We start from the raw sequence: 17341 nt of genomic DNA on the forward strand, positions 1-17341 counted from the left end.
CTTACATTATACTTGCGCTTAGTGGGCACATTTCACTCTGGGGATATGTTCTATTTGAGGGATATAATCTTGTTTGATAATTTATTTTTTAATTATCCAGGAAACTCAGTTTAAACATAAAAATATATAGTTCGGGGAACAGAATAATAAAAAAGGCTAACTTTAGTTTTTTAAGTTCAAGTGGAAAATTCTATTAACTCAGGTAGTCTTTATAATAACAGAGTTTGAGCTTGAGAGTTGTTTTTTTCTTAAGACTCAGTTATAAGGTAAGAGAGGTGAAAGTATGTAGTAGTTAAGTAACTTTTTCTTCTTTTCTCTTGGATGGGGGAGACGGAGACCAGTCCTGTCAGGCTCAGGGGACCGTTTGAGTTCAAACCAAGGATTGAACTCAGGTCAGTTGCATGCAAGGCATGCTGTGACCCAGTTAAGTAACTTTTTCAATGTTACACAGAGAGTGGTGGCATCTGCTTTAAAATCCATGCACTCTGTTTCTGAACTGCTGCTTTTAGTCATAGATGACAATGACTGACATTTATTTCTACTGAATGTTAAATATATTTTCTTTTAAGAAGAGAGAGACGTTCATAAAATTTAAATAAATGCTAATTTTAAGGGTAACAGGCTGAGGAATAAGAATAAATTCATGTCCTGAAATTTGGAAGGTAAACTGCGATCTGATGTTCTCCTTATATATTGATATTTACCTTGGATCATATCAAAAGTGGTTTTCACTCAGTTAAGCACAAAAGATCTTTAAGGTGGATGTATGTAATTTCCATGTGGAGTGTGACCTTCTAAAAGCAAGAAAGGAGGAAACAGAAAAATGTCTTTGGGTTGTACTAAAATTAGGCATGGGCCAAAATATTAGTGGCAGATCCAATTTTTCCCAGGGCAGACTATTTCAGAATAATTCTGAAACAAGTGTTTCATACCATGTTTTCCATCAGAGTCCTATTTTGCAGCTCATCTATTCTAAATAGATCTATTTTATAGTGTGTATATATGGGTCATTTTGAATCAAGTTAACTTTGCCGTTGATTGGGACCTTGTTTCAAGCTTATTGAACAAAGCTCTGTAACGGAGAATTTTGGGCATAATGCCATTTCCAGAGTCTGGGCCAAATAAGCAGCAACAGACAAAGATTGTCTCTTCTTGGCTGAAGGCTTTCTCTATGTGCTTGTCTCAGGACTCTTTTATACTTTTTCTATTCCTTTCATACTGTTCCTTTTTATTCAGAGTAAAAGTGTTTTGATTTTCATTCTGTACTTATTCAGTAAGCATTAATTGTGCTTTAAAGTTCTTTGCTTGAAACCTATGATACTCTTTGTTTGCAGTGGCAATCTTGGGAGTAGTAAAACTTCCAATATATTGTAAAAGATATTTGAAATATTAAGTAATTTTGCTGTGTATGTTATACTTCTTTCCTGTTTTTCTTTTTTTTTTTTTTTTTTAATTTTTTTTATTGAATCACCAAGTGGAGGGTTACATAGTTCTTAGGATTATGTTAGTTATACAATACTCAGACACTCTTCCCTTCACCAGTGCCCATCTTCCATCACCAACCCCCCCAGTATATCTGCCGCCCCCTCCCACCTCCCCAGTCCCCACCCTTGTACGTGATAAGTTTCACTTCGTTTACGCTTTATTTCGATTACATTCCATGTTTCAACACACAACTCACTACGTTGCTGCGGTTTCCCCCAAAAAAGAAAAAGACAGTCCTATTGCCAAGGAAGCATTTGATAGTTCTCCATTGCTAAGAATATAGAGATATTAAGTCCCCCTGTTTGTTACATAACTTTTCTTTTTCCCCCTTGCCCCGCGCCACCGAGTTCACCCCTGTTTAGTAATCGCCACGCTGTCTGACAAAGGGAAAAAAACCGAAGAGGATGGTTATTTCCCGTCATCAGCCGGTGTGGGGCTCTGGCTTAGTTGATAGTCTAGTAGAGTGTCTGCAAGCAGTTTCTGGAACCAAAGGTCTTGTGCTGGTATCGGCTCCGGCTCGAGATTCCACCAGTGTCCCGCTGTTCCATGTACATAATTTTCCCCCTTATATCCCATTCCCACGCCACCAGGTCTGTTTGCTTAATGGACATCACACTATGTTTGACACCACGCCGCGTTTCTTCCCGAGAAAGAAGGATATTTCTTCTCAGCCGGCGTGGGGATATAGCTTAGTTCAGTCTATAGAGATGGCTACCACTTTGATTGCCTTCAATATTTCAGCAAAAGACTTACTATTCTTGTTAGGATCTCCCACAAAAGTCCGACCCATTAAGAAGGAACCATTACAATATTGCTGATACTAAGATGACATTAGGTCGCGCGGCCGCAGCGGCCTCGCGGTTTTGGGTTTCTGTATAAAGTCCAGGGAAAGTACAACCCTTTTACCCTTTTATGGTGCTCATAAGATGGAGAAACCTAGAGAGAGGTTCGGCGTCTCCATTTTGCACTCAGAAAGCCGTGGACCCTGCGCTGTGCTCGGGAGGAAGGGATTGAGAGAGAGAGGTTAAAAGAATTGGGGAATTCCCGGTTTCCACTCTCGCAGCCCGCCGTGGGGGTCTCCGATCCCGTGCCGGAATTGGTTCAGTGGGCTGCTTGGAGTCCAAGGGCGCGCTTTTGGGTTCTTCCGTCATGCTCGATCCACAGCACGGCCCAAAGGGGAGTATTTGATTTTTCTTTCCCTCGTCCCCCTCTGGCTTTTTGGGTCACACCAGACCATGCCCAGGGGTTACTCCTGGAGTGTCTGGGGGACCTGCTGGGATGCAAGAGATCGAAGCCAAGTAGGCAAAATAAGCGAGCAAAGTGTTGGCTGGAGTGATAGGACACTCCAGCCCCAGGACTATTTGTTAAGCTCCAACTATAACACACCACACACTGTTGGCTGGTGCTGACCACACAAAGCAGAAGTTCCATAGAAATCACACAGATAACACCTCTTTTTTTCTTCTTCCTTGCTTCCTGCATTCCTTCCTTCCTCCCTCTCTTTTATCTTCTTCCTCCTCTTTGGGGATTTTAGCTCTTCATGCTGCACTTCCCACTTCTTTAGTACATGTTTGAATTTCCACTACCAAACAGAGTACAATCCCCAAATGCCCAGGGGTGCCAATCCGTGACTCCAAACAAACCACTGTAAGCTCCGGTTCAAAATTTCCAGGAGGGTAAAGATCAGAAACGGTATTTCCAGGCTATTCCCTTAATGCAACTTTATCACAAAAGGCAACGATTGGTCCCGTGGTGAAGCCTGGTCAGGATTCGGAGAAGGCGTCTCTCACCGGCTCTTCCACAGAGATTTTCCATGTCGAAGCCTACGTTAAGAGGAAATTTTTTAAAAATGACAGCGGGCCGAGAAAAGCCCCCAAGCACGGTTGTGGTGAGACGAGCGCCTTCTTTCCTGTTTTTCTGTCTTGATAATTAGACTTTTTCTGAAACTGCTTTAAAAGAAGTGTGTGCTTTTTCCACTCCCAAATAATATGGGGAAGAAAAGCCAATGTAATTATAAGAACACATTTCTGTATAATAGTTTTAAATAATCATATTCTAAAAGATAATTTTAAATCTTATCTACTTATGAAATTCATATTTTATGTCAGTATTTCAAAAGGTAATTTTTCTTCTTCTTTTTTTTTTTTTCTTTTTGGGTCACACCCAGTGATGCTCAGGGGTTACTCCTGGCTTTGCACTCAGGAATTACTCCTGGCAGTACTTGGAGGACCATATGGGATGCCAGGGATCGAACCCGGGTCGGCCGCGTGCAAGGCAAACGCCCTACCCGCTGTGCTATCCCTCCGGCCCCCATCTTCTAAGTATAATATTCTTTGTCTATTTTAACCATTCCTTTAGCTTCTTTCTGTTCCACACAATTTATTTTATTTATTCAATTATGAGTGCTCATATAATAATGGGCCTGCTTAATCCTTTAAAAAGAAATTGTTAGGGGCTGGAGTGATAGCACAGCGGGTAGGGTGTTTGCCTTGCACGCGGCCGACCCGGGTTCGATTCCCAGCATCCTATATGGTCCCCTGAGCACCACCAAGGGTAATTCCTGAGTGCAGAGCCAGGAGTGACCCCTGTGCATTGCTGGGTGTGACCCAAAAAGCAAAAAAAAAAAATTAAATTAAATTAAAAAAATAAAAAGAAATTGTTAAACTTGGTTTTCTAGTTTTTGTAGTCTTTCTTTAAAAGCTCTTGATAAGGGGCTGGCATGATAGCACAGCGGGTAGGGCATTTGCCTTACATGCGGCCGACCCGGGTTTGATTCCCAGCATCCCATATGGTCCCCTTAAGCACTGCCAGGAGTAATTCCTGAGTGCAGAGCCAGGAGTAAGCCCTGAGCAACACTGGGTGTGACCCAAGAAAGCAAAAAAAAAAAAAAGCTTTTAATAAGAATAGAGGTCACGACTAGGAACATAATACAGTGACCAGTTTCATTTCAGTCTCCAGCCCCCCATATGGTCGTCGGAGCACTAGGAGGAGTGATCCCTGAGCACAGAGCCAGGAGTAAGTCCTGAGTACAACCAGTTATGACTTCAAAACAAAAAGCACAAAAGAACAGAGCTTGCTCACACCCCTTTATAAAATGCTGTAGGGGAACACCATTGCTACCTTGAAGATAGAGGACCATCAGTGCCAGGGATTAAACTCAGGGCCTTGCCTATACTAGGCATGTACTCTAAATTGAGTTATCTCTCTGCCCTTCCCCATCCCCAATTGTGTGTGTAATCAAAGTAATTGGAACGTACTTTTAACATATTTCCAGCTTTTAATTGCAGTCATCATGTGTAATTGGATGGCTAGACTTACTCAACATAGGTACAGCTTTGTATCCTTTACCAGCTCTTAATATTTCCCCCTGCTTCGCTTTCCCTAGTAACCATTTTCCCTTCTACATTTTTTCAGGGTTTTTTTCAGGCCATACCTGGCAATGCTTATGGGTTACTGCTGACTCTGTGCTCAGGAGTCACTCCTGGTGGTGCTCTAGGCACCAGATGGGATGCAGGAGATCCAACATGGGTTTCCTGACCACATGCTCAGCAAGTGCCTTACCCAGTGAACTACCTCTCAGACCCCAGTGTGTTTGCTTTTTTTAGATTCCCTGTATAACTGAGATCATGAAGTTCTTTCGTATCTCTCTCTCTCTGTGTCCTCCAGGTTCAACATGCATGATACTGTGTTATATAATTTATTATATATATAGTTAGATCTGCCCATATTTTTATATTAGTATTTTACAAATACTCTGCCTTTCTTGCAGAGTTATAGATTGGCTACCTTGATAAATAAGTTGTGGTTAGAAATGTTTTTAGTACCTATTAGGTCATTTATTAGTTGTTTTAATATATCCCCAGCCCTTTTTAAATATAAGCAGAATGAAATAAAAATATCAAAGCTTTTATAAGAACATCAAATATTTTGATGCGGTTTCACAATTATAGTAACTGAAAAGGCCACTTGTCAAACCTGTGCTGCAGTACAGATTTTCTGATTTCATATTTGTGTGTTTTTGAAAAAGATCACTGATCTTCACCCGTGCTTCTCAGATCTAGAGGCTGCTTTGTAGTGGGCATCTGGGTATTCTAGTTTCTCTTAACTTGGTGACTCTTAGTTTTATTTCTAGACTACTAAAATTGTAAAACAACTTACAACAAATGATCTTTTGTATCTAATGATGTGCAAGGAAGGAAATTCAAGTAAGAGAAGAAATTACTCTCTGAAAAAGCTAACTTGGCTTGGTGAGCATGTGCATGCTGTTGTTATACAAATGTTCTAGCCTGTTCCCCTCCTCCTATTCACCGCCTTTATTCACCGCCCTGCCATATGCAGGGTTGTTCGTTGCTGGACAGGTTGTGATTGAAACTTTTATGGGAGATGGGAGGGATAAAACGCAGAGAAAAGATTTTTTGAATAATTTGAAACAGAATTCTGAATAGTTTTGCAATATGTGATGAAATTAGGAATGGTGAAGATGGTTTTTAGAAGAATTATGGACACCAGGTTGGAAATAAAGAGCTTTTGTTGTGAATATTCACATGGGATATTTTAAATACAGAATTTCATAGAATTTAAGTAATATTGAAAGAGATCTTCAAGTCTTGGGGCCGGAGTGATAGCACAGTGGGTAGGGCGTTTGCCTTGCACGCGGCCGACCCGGATTTGATCCCCGGCATCCCATATGGTCCCCCAAGTACCGCCAGGAGTAATTTCTGAGCAAAGCCAGGAGTAACCCCTGAGCATCGCTGGGTGTGACCCAAAAAAGCCCAAAAAAAAAAAAAAAAAAAAAAACAAGATCTTCAAGTCTCTTCATTTTGTTTTCTTGTTTACTTTTTTGGGTCAAAATGTTACAATAATAGCTGAGGTGAAGTCAAAGTGAGAGATGATATATATTGGTTAGAATTAAAGTATTGGAAACAGAAAGAAACTAATTTCTGTAGATAAAGGTAAATTTGACCAGATTAATAATTATTTGGATATGAAATAACTACTAGATACCTGACTTACATAACTTGATAAGAGAACTGATGTAGAAACATTGAGATAGATAGGAACAGAAAATGAGATATAATTTTTAACCCCCCCTTCCCTATACACACACATTTGGTTTGCGGCCACACCAAGCAGTGTTTAGGGCTTAGAGTAAGCTCCTGACTCTGCACTCATGGATTATGCCTGGCAGGTTCAGGAGACCATATGGGGTACCAGGGATTGAGCCCGGTCAGGCACGTGCAAGGCAAGTGCCCAACTGGCTGTATTGTCAGAGGTTTTAAAAAGAAAAGAACCTCTAACAAAACCTGATGGTGCTACATTCATGATGTGACCTTGCAGAGAAGAAGGGAAGAGTGTCAGGAAGTTAGCTGAAAATCACAGTGTTAATTGGTTTATACTTTTTAAACTTTCAATGAAGTCTTAAATATTTTCCTTCCCACAGAGTTACATAAATGACCATATTCTATCTGAAGCAGAATTTTGTTTAAATTAATCTTTGTCTGTTTGTCTTTGTTTGGGGGGGACACACTAGTTGTGCTCAGGGCTTGACTCCTGGCTCTGAGCTCCTCAGGGATCACTCCTGGCAGGGCTCGGAGGACCATATGTAGTGTCAGAGATTGAAGCTGGGTCGGCAACATTCAAGGCAAGTGCCCTACCCTCTGGACTGTTTTACTTGCCCTCAAATTAGATTTGAGTAAACTTGTGTTAGAGCTGTTAGAAAAGGAAGGGGTTTAATACACACACACACACACACACACACACACACACACACACATATACATGTAAAAAACTAAGGCACCCCGACAGGCATGTGCACTCTCGGGCTTTTCTGGCGGCTGTCTCACCGCCTGCATTCGGTGCTCTGGAACCGCTGTGTGTGGCTATTGGTCAAGGGCATGCGACGGAAGGAAGAAGGCCAAACTGGTTGGTCAATCAGTTTATTTCATTCTCTCTCTCTGCTTCTCCCCCGTCTGGGTCTCTCTCAGGATCTGTAGATCTGGCCCCCCAACCCATTCTTACAGCGTAGTTAAGTCCCCCCAGCATGAGGGGTTTGGGGCATACACATAGGTGTGCTCACTGTTCCCTCAGGGGATGCTCCTAGGATTGACTATTTCAGCAAGAGGATCCACACAAGGGTGGAGTCCCATGAGTGTGTTTCTCCTCTCCTCATCCAGCAAACATATAAGAATTCATAATATTAATCATTTTGTATGGACACAATAAGAAATGCATTAAAGCTTATAGAATTGCTCTCCTTGGGCCGTCTCGATCTCAGACTACAGTGCTCAGGCCAGATCAGTCTTTCCTATCCTTAGCAGGGTCCTAGTCTCATCATTACTTTTGGATCATGACAGCTTTTGTCTATGATCAAGCTCTTAACTTATAGTTAAGAATTAGGCACTTTGGCCAGGCCCATCTTGATGCCAGGGTAGCACATAACTCACCGCTTGCCCTGGATCTGTCCTGTCCCTTGTCGGGACCCTGCTTTTGGGGTGCAAGGAACTGAGGGCAACTGAGGCTTAAGTGGAGAAAGCAGGTGCCCGGGAATGAATAATATTCGAAGCCAATTAAGTCCCAAGTTACAAAAGCATAATATTGTCTTCTCGTGTCTATACAAAAAGGACATTGCTTTAAAGTAAATTATTCAAAAGGCATAAGGGGAGGACAAAGGCAATATTAACTTATAAGTTCAGTATCCTAGGAAGGTCTGACCTTACAAATTAGCAGAGTCAGATTAGGGGGAGAAGTTGATTAACTCTTTTTGGGGAAGAGAGCATAAAGAAGTGATTACAGCTAAACAAAGGGACGGGAGTGATTCAGGAACACCTTGATGGGTGAGACTGGGGTAAGCCTAAACTCCGGGAAAAACCAGGACAAGCTCCTCGTGGCAAGGGGGGAGAGGACAAAGTAATGTCATCCTACATATACATACATTAATATGTATTTTTAAATGTATATATCATACATAAATTTTAAAATAAACTCTTTATGTTTTACAACTTTAGTGGTATGCCTTGGAATTTTGGATGAATTAGGTGGACAGAGATGTGAATTATTCACTCTAAAAACAGATTTGTTTCCAGAACAGGTTTGTTTTGTTTTAATCAATGGTCTGAGGTATAGAAGTTAGCGGGTCATTCCTGGCATATGGCTGATACAGATTTGATCCCTGATACCACATGATCCCCAGAGCATCACCAGTGCAACCATAGAGGTCCCCAAGTACTGCCAGGCTGGCCTATATAATCCTTGACACAGGCCCCAAGCAGCACTGTATCCTTGACCCTCACTCACATCACACTGCCAGCCCAGCTGACTGAGGGTTTCTGAAGAGCCCCCAATACCCCTGCAAAAATTTCTGAAGTTTTAAAGGTTATTTGTATTTAGACACTGTGTTTTATAATGCTGTCAATAATAGTTCAGGCATATAATGTTTCATCTCCTAACCTACCACCAGTGTCAGTGTCCCTTCACCAATGCCTTAGATTTCCCTCCCACCCCTGCTCACTTTAAAATTTTAAAACTCACTTTAAATTTTTAATTTGATGCATAATTACCTCACCTTTACACCTCCAAAGTGGTTAAGTCTAATCAATGTTCCAGTCTCACCTCCAGTTTGTTTCCTCCTTCTCTTTCTCTCTATTCCCTTCTTTTCTTGAACATTTATAGAACATTCTCAGTTCTGTAATCCAGAATAAAGGATTGCCCACATTGATATTTTTCATTGCCCTGTTCTTGGTACTCTAACAGATAGTGAGAACATCTGGTGTTTGTTCATTTTCCCATGACGTACTTTGCTTAACAGGATATGCTTTCCTTTCATCCAAGTTCATGAAAACTGCATATTGATTTTCTTTCCCTGTATCTGCATAGTATTCTTTTGTGTATACATACCACAACTTTTTTTTTGTTGTTTTTGCTTTTTGGGTCACACTCAGGGATGCACAGGGGTTACTCCTGGCTCTGCACTCAGGAATTACCCCTGGCGGTGCTCAGGGGACCATATGGGATGCTGGGAATCGAACATGGGTTGGCCATGTGTAGGGCAAATGCCCTACCTCTGTTCTATTGCTCCAGCTCATATACCACAACTTCTTTACCCACTCACATGTTGCTGGGTATTTGGATTATTTCCATGTCCTGACTGTTTTGTATTAAGCATTGCTGTGAACATAGTTATGCATATACTTTTTTGAATTGGTGTTTTTGTGTTTCCAGAGATAAATGCCAAAAAGTCAAATGGGAGCTCTATTCTTAACTATTTTGAAGAACTTCCTGCTGTTTTCCAGAGGGCCAAACCAGACAACATTCCTACCATCATTCCTTCAACATTCCTTTTTAACCACATCCCTGCCAACCCTGTTGGTTTTCATGTTTTTGATATATGCCATTCTGGTGTGAAATGATTAGTCTGAGATTTTTGCCTTTCATACAACCCAGCATAGCTAATAGAATTAATCTGCCATAGGTTTTTAGATTCTGGTAGAAGATGCAGTCTTCTTAGTTAGGGATATAGGACCTTGTTCTTCATGATGATAGCAAGAGCTAAAGTGTTAGCTTTTCAGTTCTTGGGGGGAAAAGAAGATGGGAAGCATCACTTTCCCCAACTTAGAACTGTATTATAAAGCAGTATTAATTATAATAGTGCGATACTGGAATTTGGTCAGACACTTAGTGCAATAGAATAGAAAACCCAGAGACAGGCCCTCAGGTTACTTTGGACAGTTACTCTTTGGTAAAAGAGGAGAAAAAAAGAAAAGAATTGGAGCAAGGAAAGCCTCTTTAAAAAGTGGTGATTGAGAAACTGTTCAGACAACACGCGAAAAAGATGAACCCACACCTCTTTTTCTGTTTTTTGTCTTTTATTTTTTGGGAGGGCAACACTCACACTTGGCGATACTCAGGGTTTGGTACTAGCTCCTTGCGCGGGATCACTCCTGCCAGTGCACAGAGGAATCATTTGGGATGCTGGGGATGGAACTTGGGCTTGGTCATGTACAAGGCACACACCCTATCCTCAGTATTCTTAAAGATCTAGATATCAGACCTGCAAATCCATGAGTTGCACAGAGGGAAAGATAGGCAGAACTCTCCTTGATATTGAAGCTAGAAGCATCTTTAAGGATGAAATGCTGCTAACCAAGAGAGTAGAAGCAAAGATAAACAAATGGGGCTACATTGAGCTAAGAAGTTTCTGTACCTCAAAGGAAATGGTGACCAAAATAAAAAGACAGTTCACAGACTAGGAGAAATTATTTGCGCACAACTCATCTGGCAAATTGTTAATACCTAAACTATATAAAGCACTGGTAGAATTCTGCAAAACAAACAAAATTCCAAAAAGCCAAAACCATCCAGCCCTATCAGAAAATGTGACAAAAGATGAATAGTAACTTCACTTCTTAAAAGAAATAGAAATGACCAACTAGCATTTGAAAATTGCTCTTATATCACTAGTCAAGAAAGTGTACATCAAAACATTGAGATACCAACTCACACCACAGAGACTGGCACTCATTAAAAAAAAAAAAATCGAAGCAAGGATTCGGAGGAAAAGCAACCCTGAATCACTGCTGGTGGGAATGTCGACTAGTTCAGCCTTTTTGGAAGAAAATATAAGCATTCCTCAAAAAACTCCTGAAAAGGTATCTAAAGTGCCCAAAAGCACAATTCAGAAAAGACTTCTGCATTCCTCTGTTAATCGCATCACTATATATAATAGCCAGAGATGGAAACAGACCAAATGTCCATGAGCACACGATGGAATACTACTTGGCCATAAAAAAGATAAAAGTCAAGCAGTGTGTAGCATTATGGCTAGATCTGAAGGGTGTCATGTACAGTGAAATCAGTCAGAGGGAGAGGAACACACTTAGAGTGACCTCTCATATGTGGGATATAAAGAAACTTCATCGGGAGTGTCAAATGCCCAATGGCAATAGGAAAGAAAAGCAGGAGGACTGGTCTTCAGTAGGAAGCTTGGCCTTGGGACGGGGGTTGGGGGTATAAGTTAGGGGAGGGAGGGAGCACTAGGACAATGGGGAAGGGGGAAAGTGCCTGCCACAGAGGTGGACTGGGGGGCGGTAGGGGAACTGGAGGCATTGGTGGAGGGTAATGGGCACTGGCAAAAGGATTGATGTTGGAACAATACATGCCATGCCTGAAACTCAGCCATAAATATCCTTGTAACATTGTAATTCATGGTAATTCAATAAAAGGGGAAAAGAAGAAATTTCTACAAACTTTTAGAGGTCCTATCCTTATTTTTCCAACTGAGAATAATGTGTTTTAGTTACCTTAAAAAAATAAAGGGTTAGCTTCTGTGCCAGTGTCTCACACCCTAACTTCCACAGAGAAATTATGGAGCTGAGAAATAGGTATCTGTGGTGAGGGCCTTTTCTGAATTGTATCTATTTCAGGTGAGCAGCCTCCAGGTTAGGGAATCTAAGCATTCCTCTTGGTTTCTATGCTGAAAGGTGATGAAATCTTTCTTATGCTAGACAGTAAACTGTTGCTCTACCTTTTTCTCTCAGACATTTCACAGCTATTTACCTTACAACTGTACTTAGTAAGATAGTAGGGAAGAAAGAGAGGCATTACCTTTAGTCAGTGATTAATCTCTTAAATAGAAATTGGGACAGTTATTCAGGAAACATTTTTAGTTTGAGCTCATGAGACATTTAATTAGTATCAACAGGTTCTTAGAATGAGGCTTAATGGCAATGTATTGCTAAATTGTGCTTTCTGAGATTCTTCTGAGATTCTAGCCTCAGTCAGCTATACAGATAACTTTTTTTTTTTTTTTTTTTTTTTGCTTTTTGGGACACACCTGGCAATGCAGAGGGGTTACTCCTGGCTCTACATTCAGGCACTACTCCTGGCGGTGCTCAGGGGACCATATGGGATGCTGGGAATCGAACCCCGGTCGGCCGCATGAAAGGCAAAGGCCCTACCTGCTGTGCTGTCGTTCCAGCCCCCTAAACAGATATCTTGAACCTTCAGTATTTACCTTAGTGAGTTAACTGACTTTCAAGTTTTTGTACTTTTTTTTTTTTTAAAGACATTAATCTGTTTATTGCAAGATATTTAAGGTTAAGCACAGATTTGTCCTTAGCCTAGAAGGAGAAAAGCTAGGGTAGTTGTACCATTTATTGACCTCCATTTTATGGATAATTGTCTCAGAGTACACATAATTAACAAGTCCTCTTTCTGATTTTTTGTTTTGTTTTGTTTCGGTTTTCATCCTCAATAAAATAGAAGCTATTCAGAACAGGTTTGCTGTCCTTTTACACACACACACACACACACACACACACACACACACACACACACACCCCTTATTTATTTATTTACTTTTTTGCTTTTTGGGTCACATCCAGCAATGCACAAGGGTCCTTCTGGCTAATGCACTCAGGAATTATTCCTGGCGGTGCTCAGGGGACCATATGGGATGCTGGGATTCGAACCCGGGTTTGGCCGCGTACAAGGCAAATGCCCTACCTGCTATGCTATTGCTCTAGCCCCCACACACAAAACTTTTAGGAAAGAAAATTATTTGGTGCTTTTTTTCTCTTTTTTTCTTTGTGAGTCACACCTCGGCATGCACAAGGGTTACTCCTGGCTCTGCACTCAGGAATTACTGCTGATGGTGATTGGGGGATCGAATGGGATGCTGGGAATTGAACCCAGGTAGTCCGAGTTCAAGGCAAAACGCCTTACCCGCTGTACTGTTGCTCCAGCCCCTATTTGGTGCTTTTATGTTTTAGAAATTTTCTGTTTTGAACCTTGACAATATGAATTTGTTTATTTTTAAAAGGAAAGAGAAATCATTAGGAAAATCATAGATGTAGTCCTAGTGTCCAGTCTATAGTTCAATATATAGGAGTATTCTTGTATAATTTTTTGTTAACTGAATAATGATTTCTTTGTTCAAATTAAAAACACAGACTGTGGACATTCATAAAGAGAAAGTGGCTCGGAGAGAGATTGGTATTTTGACAACAAACAAGAATACATCAAGAACTCACAAAATAATAGCACCTGCAAATATGGAGCGCCCTGTAAGGTATATTCGAAAACCTATTGACTATACAGTTCTGGATGATGTGGGCCATGGTGTTAAGGTAGGTATTTTTATTATATTAACATGAAATAATTTGCATATATAATGAATATTTTGGATAGAAAATAAAGTGATGATTTTTTTCTATTTTTAATTTTTCATTTAAAAATTTTAATTGATTATAATTCTGTGATTTACAATACTGTTAATCGTTTCTCGTGCATATTCCAACACCACCTCATCACTAGTGTATGGCCTTCCTCTCCCAGGGGACTCCAGTACCCTTCAACACCTCTCCCTCTAATTCCCCTCCTTTTACTCTCCTCACACCCTCCCACACACTCAGTTGTTGCACTGCCTTTGGACTTTTGTTGCTACTTGCTATGTATCTTTAAAGTCCGGTATGTGAATGAGATCATTTTGTATCCGTTTCCTTCAACTGACTTTACTCAGCTTTTTTTCTAGTTCTGTTCATGTTGCTGCAAATTGCATTATTTATTCTCATAGAGCTGCATTATATTCTCTTATGTATATGTGTAAAGATAACTTTCTTAAAGAATAGATTCTTTAAGTATATGGCTAGCATTATAATTTTATATAGTGTTATTTGATACTTGTTACATATTACACTAAGCTTGGCAGGCTATATTGAAGAAGACATTAGAAGTTGAAATGGCTTCTTAATTACACAGTTATAAATTTGTCAGTGTCATGTTTTTCACTACGTCATGAGTAAAGAGAAGAAATTGGTAACTTCTTAGAATTTGCTTAGTAAATTAGTTATAAAATAATTTATCTTTTTATTTCTAAATATGTATATGTATCATGCATTTGTGCAAAAGCAATTCCAGGACCTTATGAAAAATTGTATGTAATTTTGTTCTGTGCAGCTCTCCCATTCTCCTGTTGTTCAACCAGGTTTCTAATTTATTGAATTAGAGATTATTTATTGTTTGTGTCCGTTTCTTAGCATGGCAGAATTAACTGCTCTAGAATATATGTAGCTCTTCAGGTTTTTAAGTTTTCTAAAAAGATGTGATTTTTTTGTTGTTGTTGTTTCGGGGGCCACACTTGCTGGTGCTCAGGGGCTTTTCCTGGCGCTACACTCAGAAATCAGTTCCTGATGGTATTTGGGGGACCATATGGGATACCAGGGATCGACCTGGGTTGGCCGCCTGCGAAGCAAGCATCTTGCCCACTGTACTATCTCTCTGACCCCAGATCTGAATTCTTTAGCCATCTCTGTGGGGGACAAACTAGTCTTCTGAACTTGGTAGAACTTCCCTTTCCTATACAACCATTATTTGATTATCTCTCTGATACTCAGGATATTTGTAATTTTTAGAAGTCAGCCTGAATCTTGAAGCAGCTCATAATTAATTAGGTGGTTATTGAATCTCTTGGTTTATATAGCTAACAGCTTTGACCTTTTAGTCTGTTGTCAGACTATCTCTTTTTCCCTGTCAGGTTGAAAGTTTTAGGCAAAATTGTAACATTGCAACTGTAGAGGGAGTTGTTTTTTATTATTTTTATTTTTTTAATTTAAGTGTTTCCATATATCTGTACACACACACAAATGTAAACACTCATGTACAAATACTATCACTATTTCCCTTTTTTCTATCATGGGATTTTCTTCTTACCAAAATTACACACACCTAATAAAAGAAAATTCTGTCACCAACAAAGAACTTAGTATCCTCTATTTTCTTATTCTTCCATTAATAATTTCATTTAACATGTTAGTGCAGGATACTGAACAAAATTTAAAATGAAACTGACTTTTATAAGGAAGTGTTAGGTGAGAAAATTTAACTATTTCTCTGTACTTGCGTAAATGAGAATTATATATACCAGAAGTTATCATTGTATGTTTCGTATCTACTTTTTATAATATAGTGAACAGGGATTTAAAAAATTAAGTCGTAGTGTTTATATATATACACACATACATATATAGACATGAAACTTACCATTTAATCTGTGTAGTTTTGTGACAGTAAAACATTCACATTATTATGTGGGCTATTTTTTAAATATACTTTGTGGTTGGAGAGTGGATGAGCTATGAAAGCAGTATATTTTAGAAGCTAGTATGTGATGTATTTGTCCATAGAGTTTCTGTGATATACAGATAAACACAGTGTTTCTCCCCTAATAGTTTTATTGGTGCTTTATTTTCTAGTTCAATAATTTATGTGAAGGATGATTATTACCCAAAATTTTTTAGAGGATTATATATACTTATGAAAATTAGAAATTGCATTATTAGGTAATAAATGTGAGGACCAAAATTTATATAAAGAACTGTTTGTAATTTTAAATTTATTTTAAAAAATTGGCATTATAGACTGGAGAGAGAACTCAGCATACTGGAGAACATGTTTTGCTTATAGTGCCGGGTTCAGTGCCTAACACTGCATGTTTCTCTGAGTACTGTCTTAAACAGTTCGAAGAACTAAGGTAGGAGTTAGCCCCTGACTCTAAAAAGTTACAGTGCCACTAACTGTAAAAATTCTTCCTCCCATTGAATTTGTTTGATTTGTCAGCGTTCCTTTTTTTTTGATTAGGAAAATTGACTATCTTTTGGCAACTGTTTCCTCATGCCACTGTGACTTTTGACTATTGTATTTTAAATATACAGAGGCTGTGGATGAAGTTCAGAGGTAGAATATTTTCATCTGTGAGGCTCCAGTATATGAGTTGATCCCAAATACTGGAGGAGAGGGGAAAAACACAGGAAGATGATAAAACGGACTCTGGAGCACATTCTTTTGAATGTGAGAACCCAGTTTTGATTCCTAGCAGTTAAGGAGCACTTACCAGCTGTGCTTCTCCTCTCAAAAAAGGATATACAGAACTTTAAAAAATTATATTCAGATATATTAATATTCTCTTGTGTAATTACCAAGTTTTTCCTTAATTTTTCTATACTTCAAAATTAGTATTCAGTATTTTCTTTTGTGATGTATATTTTCACGTTTCAGCATATCTGTTTTATTTACATTTAAATAAAATGTATTTATTACATTTGTATTTTATTTAATTTTTTTAAAATTTAAATCATACATGTAAGTCTGTTAGGTAGTTTGTAGGAATCAAAAATACATATAATCTCAAGTCTGATTTTGCTATTTTTGAAATATAAGATATGGATCAGAAAATAAAGGAGAATGGAAAAAAAAGAGGAGCCTAATATTCAAGATCCAGACTTGAATGCTTAGTAGAGGCATTTAAATTTATTTTTGAGGAGCCAGGGGATAATACGGGGGTTAATGTTACTTGCCTTGCATGAAGCCAACGTAGGCCGAGTGACTCTCTGAACTTCATACGGTCCTGGGCATCACTAGAAGTGATCGCTGAATTACTGTGTGGCCAAACTTGGATCAACAAAAATAAAAACCTAACACCTTTATAGTCTGGTTTATAACCCATATATGTTTGTTATTTTCTTTTTTACTTCTAGACCATACAATATAGGAATCATTGCATTTTATTAGTGACTCTAAAACTTTATAATATGTACATACGGGTGATATTTTGTTTTGGTGCATGGGGATTACTTCCAGGCTAGGGCCCTGCAGTGCCAGAGATCGTCAGCACTCAGGCAGTGCTCAGGGGCCTCCACCAGCCAACTCTTGGGAGATCTGTGGGCTGTAGGGGCACGTGCCCAATCCAGTGCACCATGTTCAAGCCCGAGGAATGAATTTTCAACTCTGTAAAGCAGAGGAGTGATTTAATGAGTCATTTCAGAGAAAGAATTGCCCTTTCTTTTTGTTTGCTTGTTTTTGAGCC

General features: G+C 39.4%; 1 protein-coding gene across 8 annotated transcripts in view; it reads left to right on the forward strand.

Annotated features, from left to right (window-relative positions):
• Nucleotides 1–17341, forward strand: part of ABI1 (abl interactor 1) — a 96512-nt gene that overhangs the window by 43600 nt on the left and 35571 nt on the right. For all 8 annotated transcript variants that reach the window (XM_004605363.3, XM_004605370.2, XM_004605365.3 and 5 more), the window contains exon 3: nt 13431–13607. In XM_004605363.3, coding sequence (XP_004605420.1) covers nt 13431–13607 — 177 coding nt within the window. The remainder of the gene's footprint in view (nt 1–13430; nt 13608–17341) is intronic.

The sequence above is a fragment of the Sorex araneus genome, chromosome 9 (assembly GCF_027595985.1).
Source record: "Sorex araneus isolate mSorAra2 chromosome 9, mSorAra2.pri, whole genome shotgun sequence".
NCBI lineage: Eukaryota > Metazoa > Chordata > Mammalia > Eulipotyphla > Soricidae > Sorex > Sorex araneus.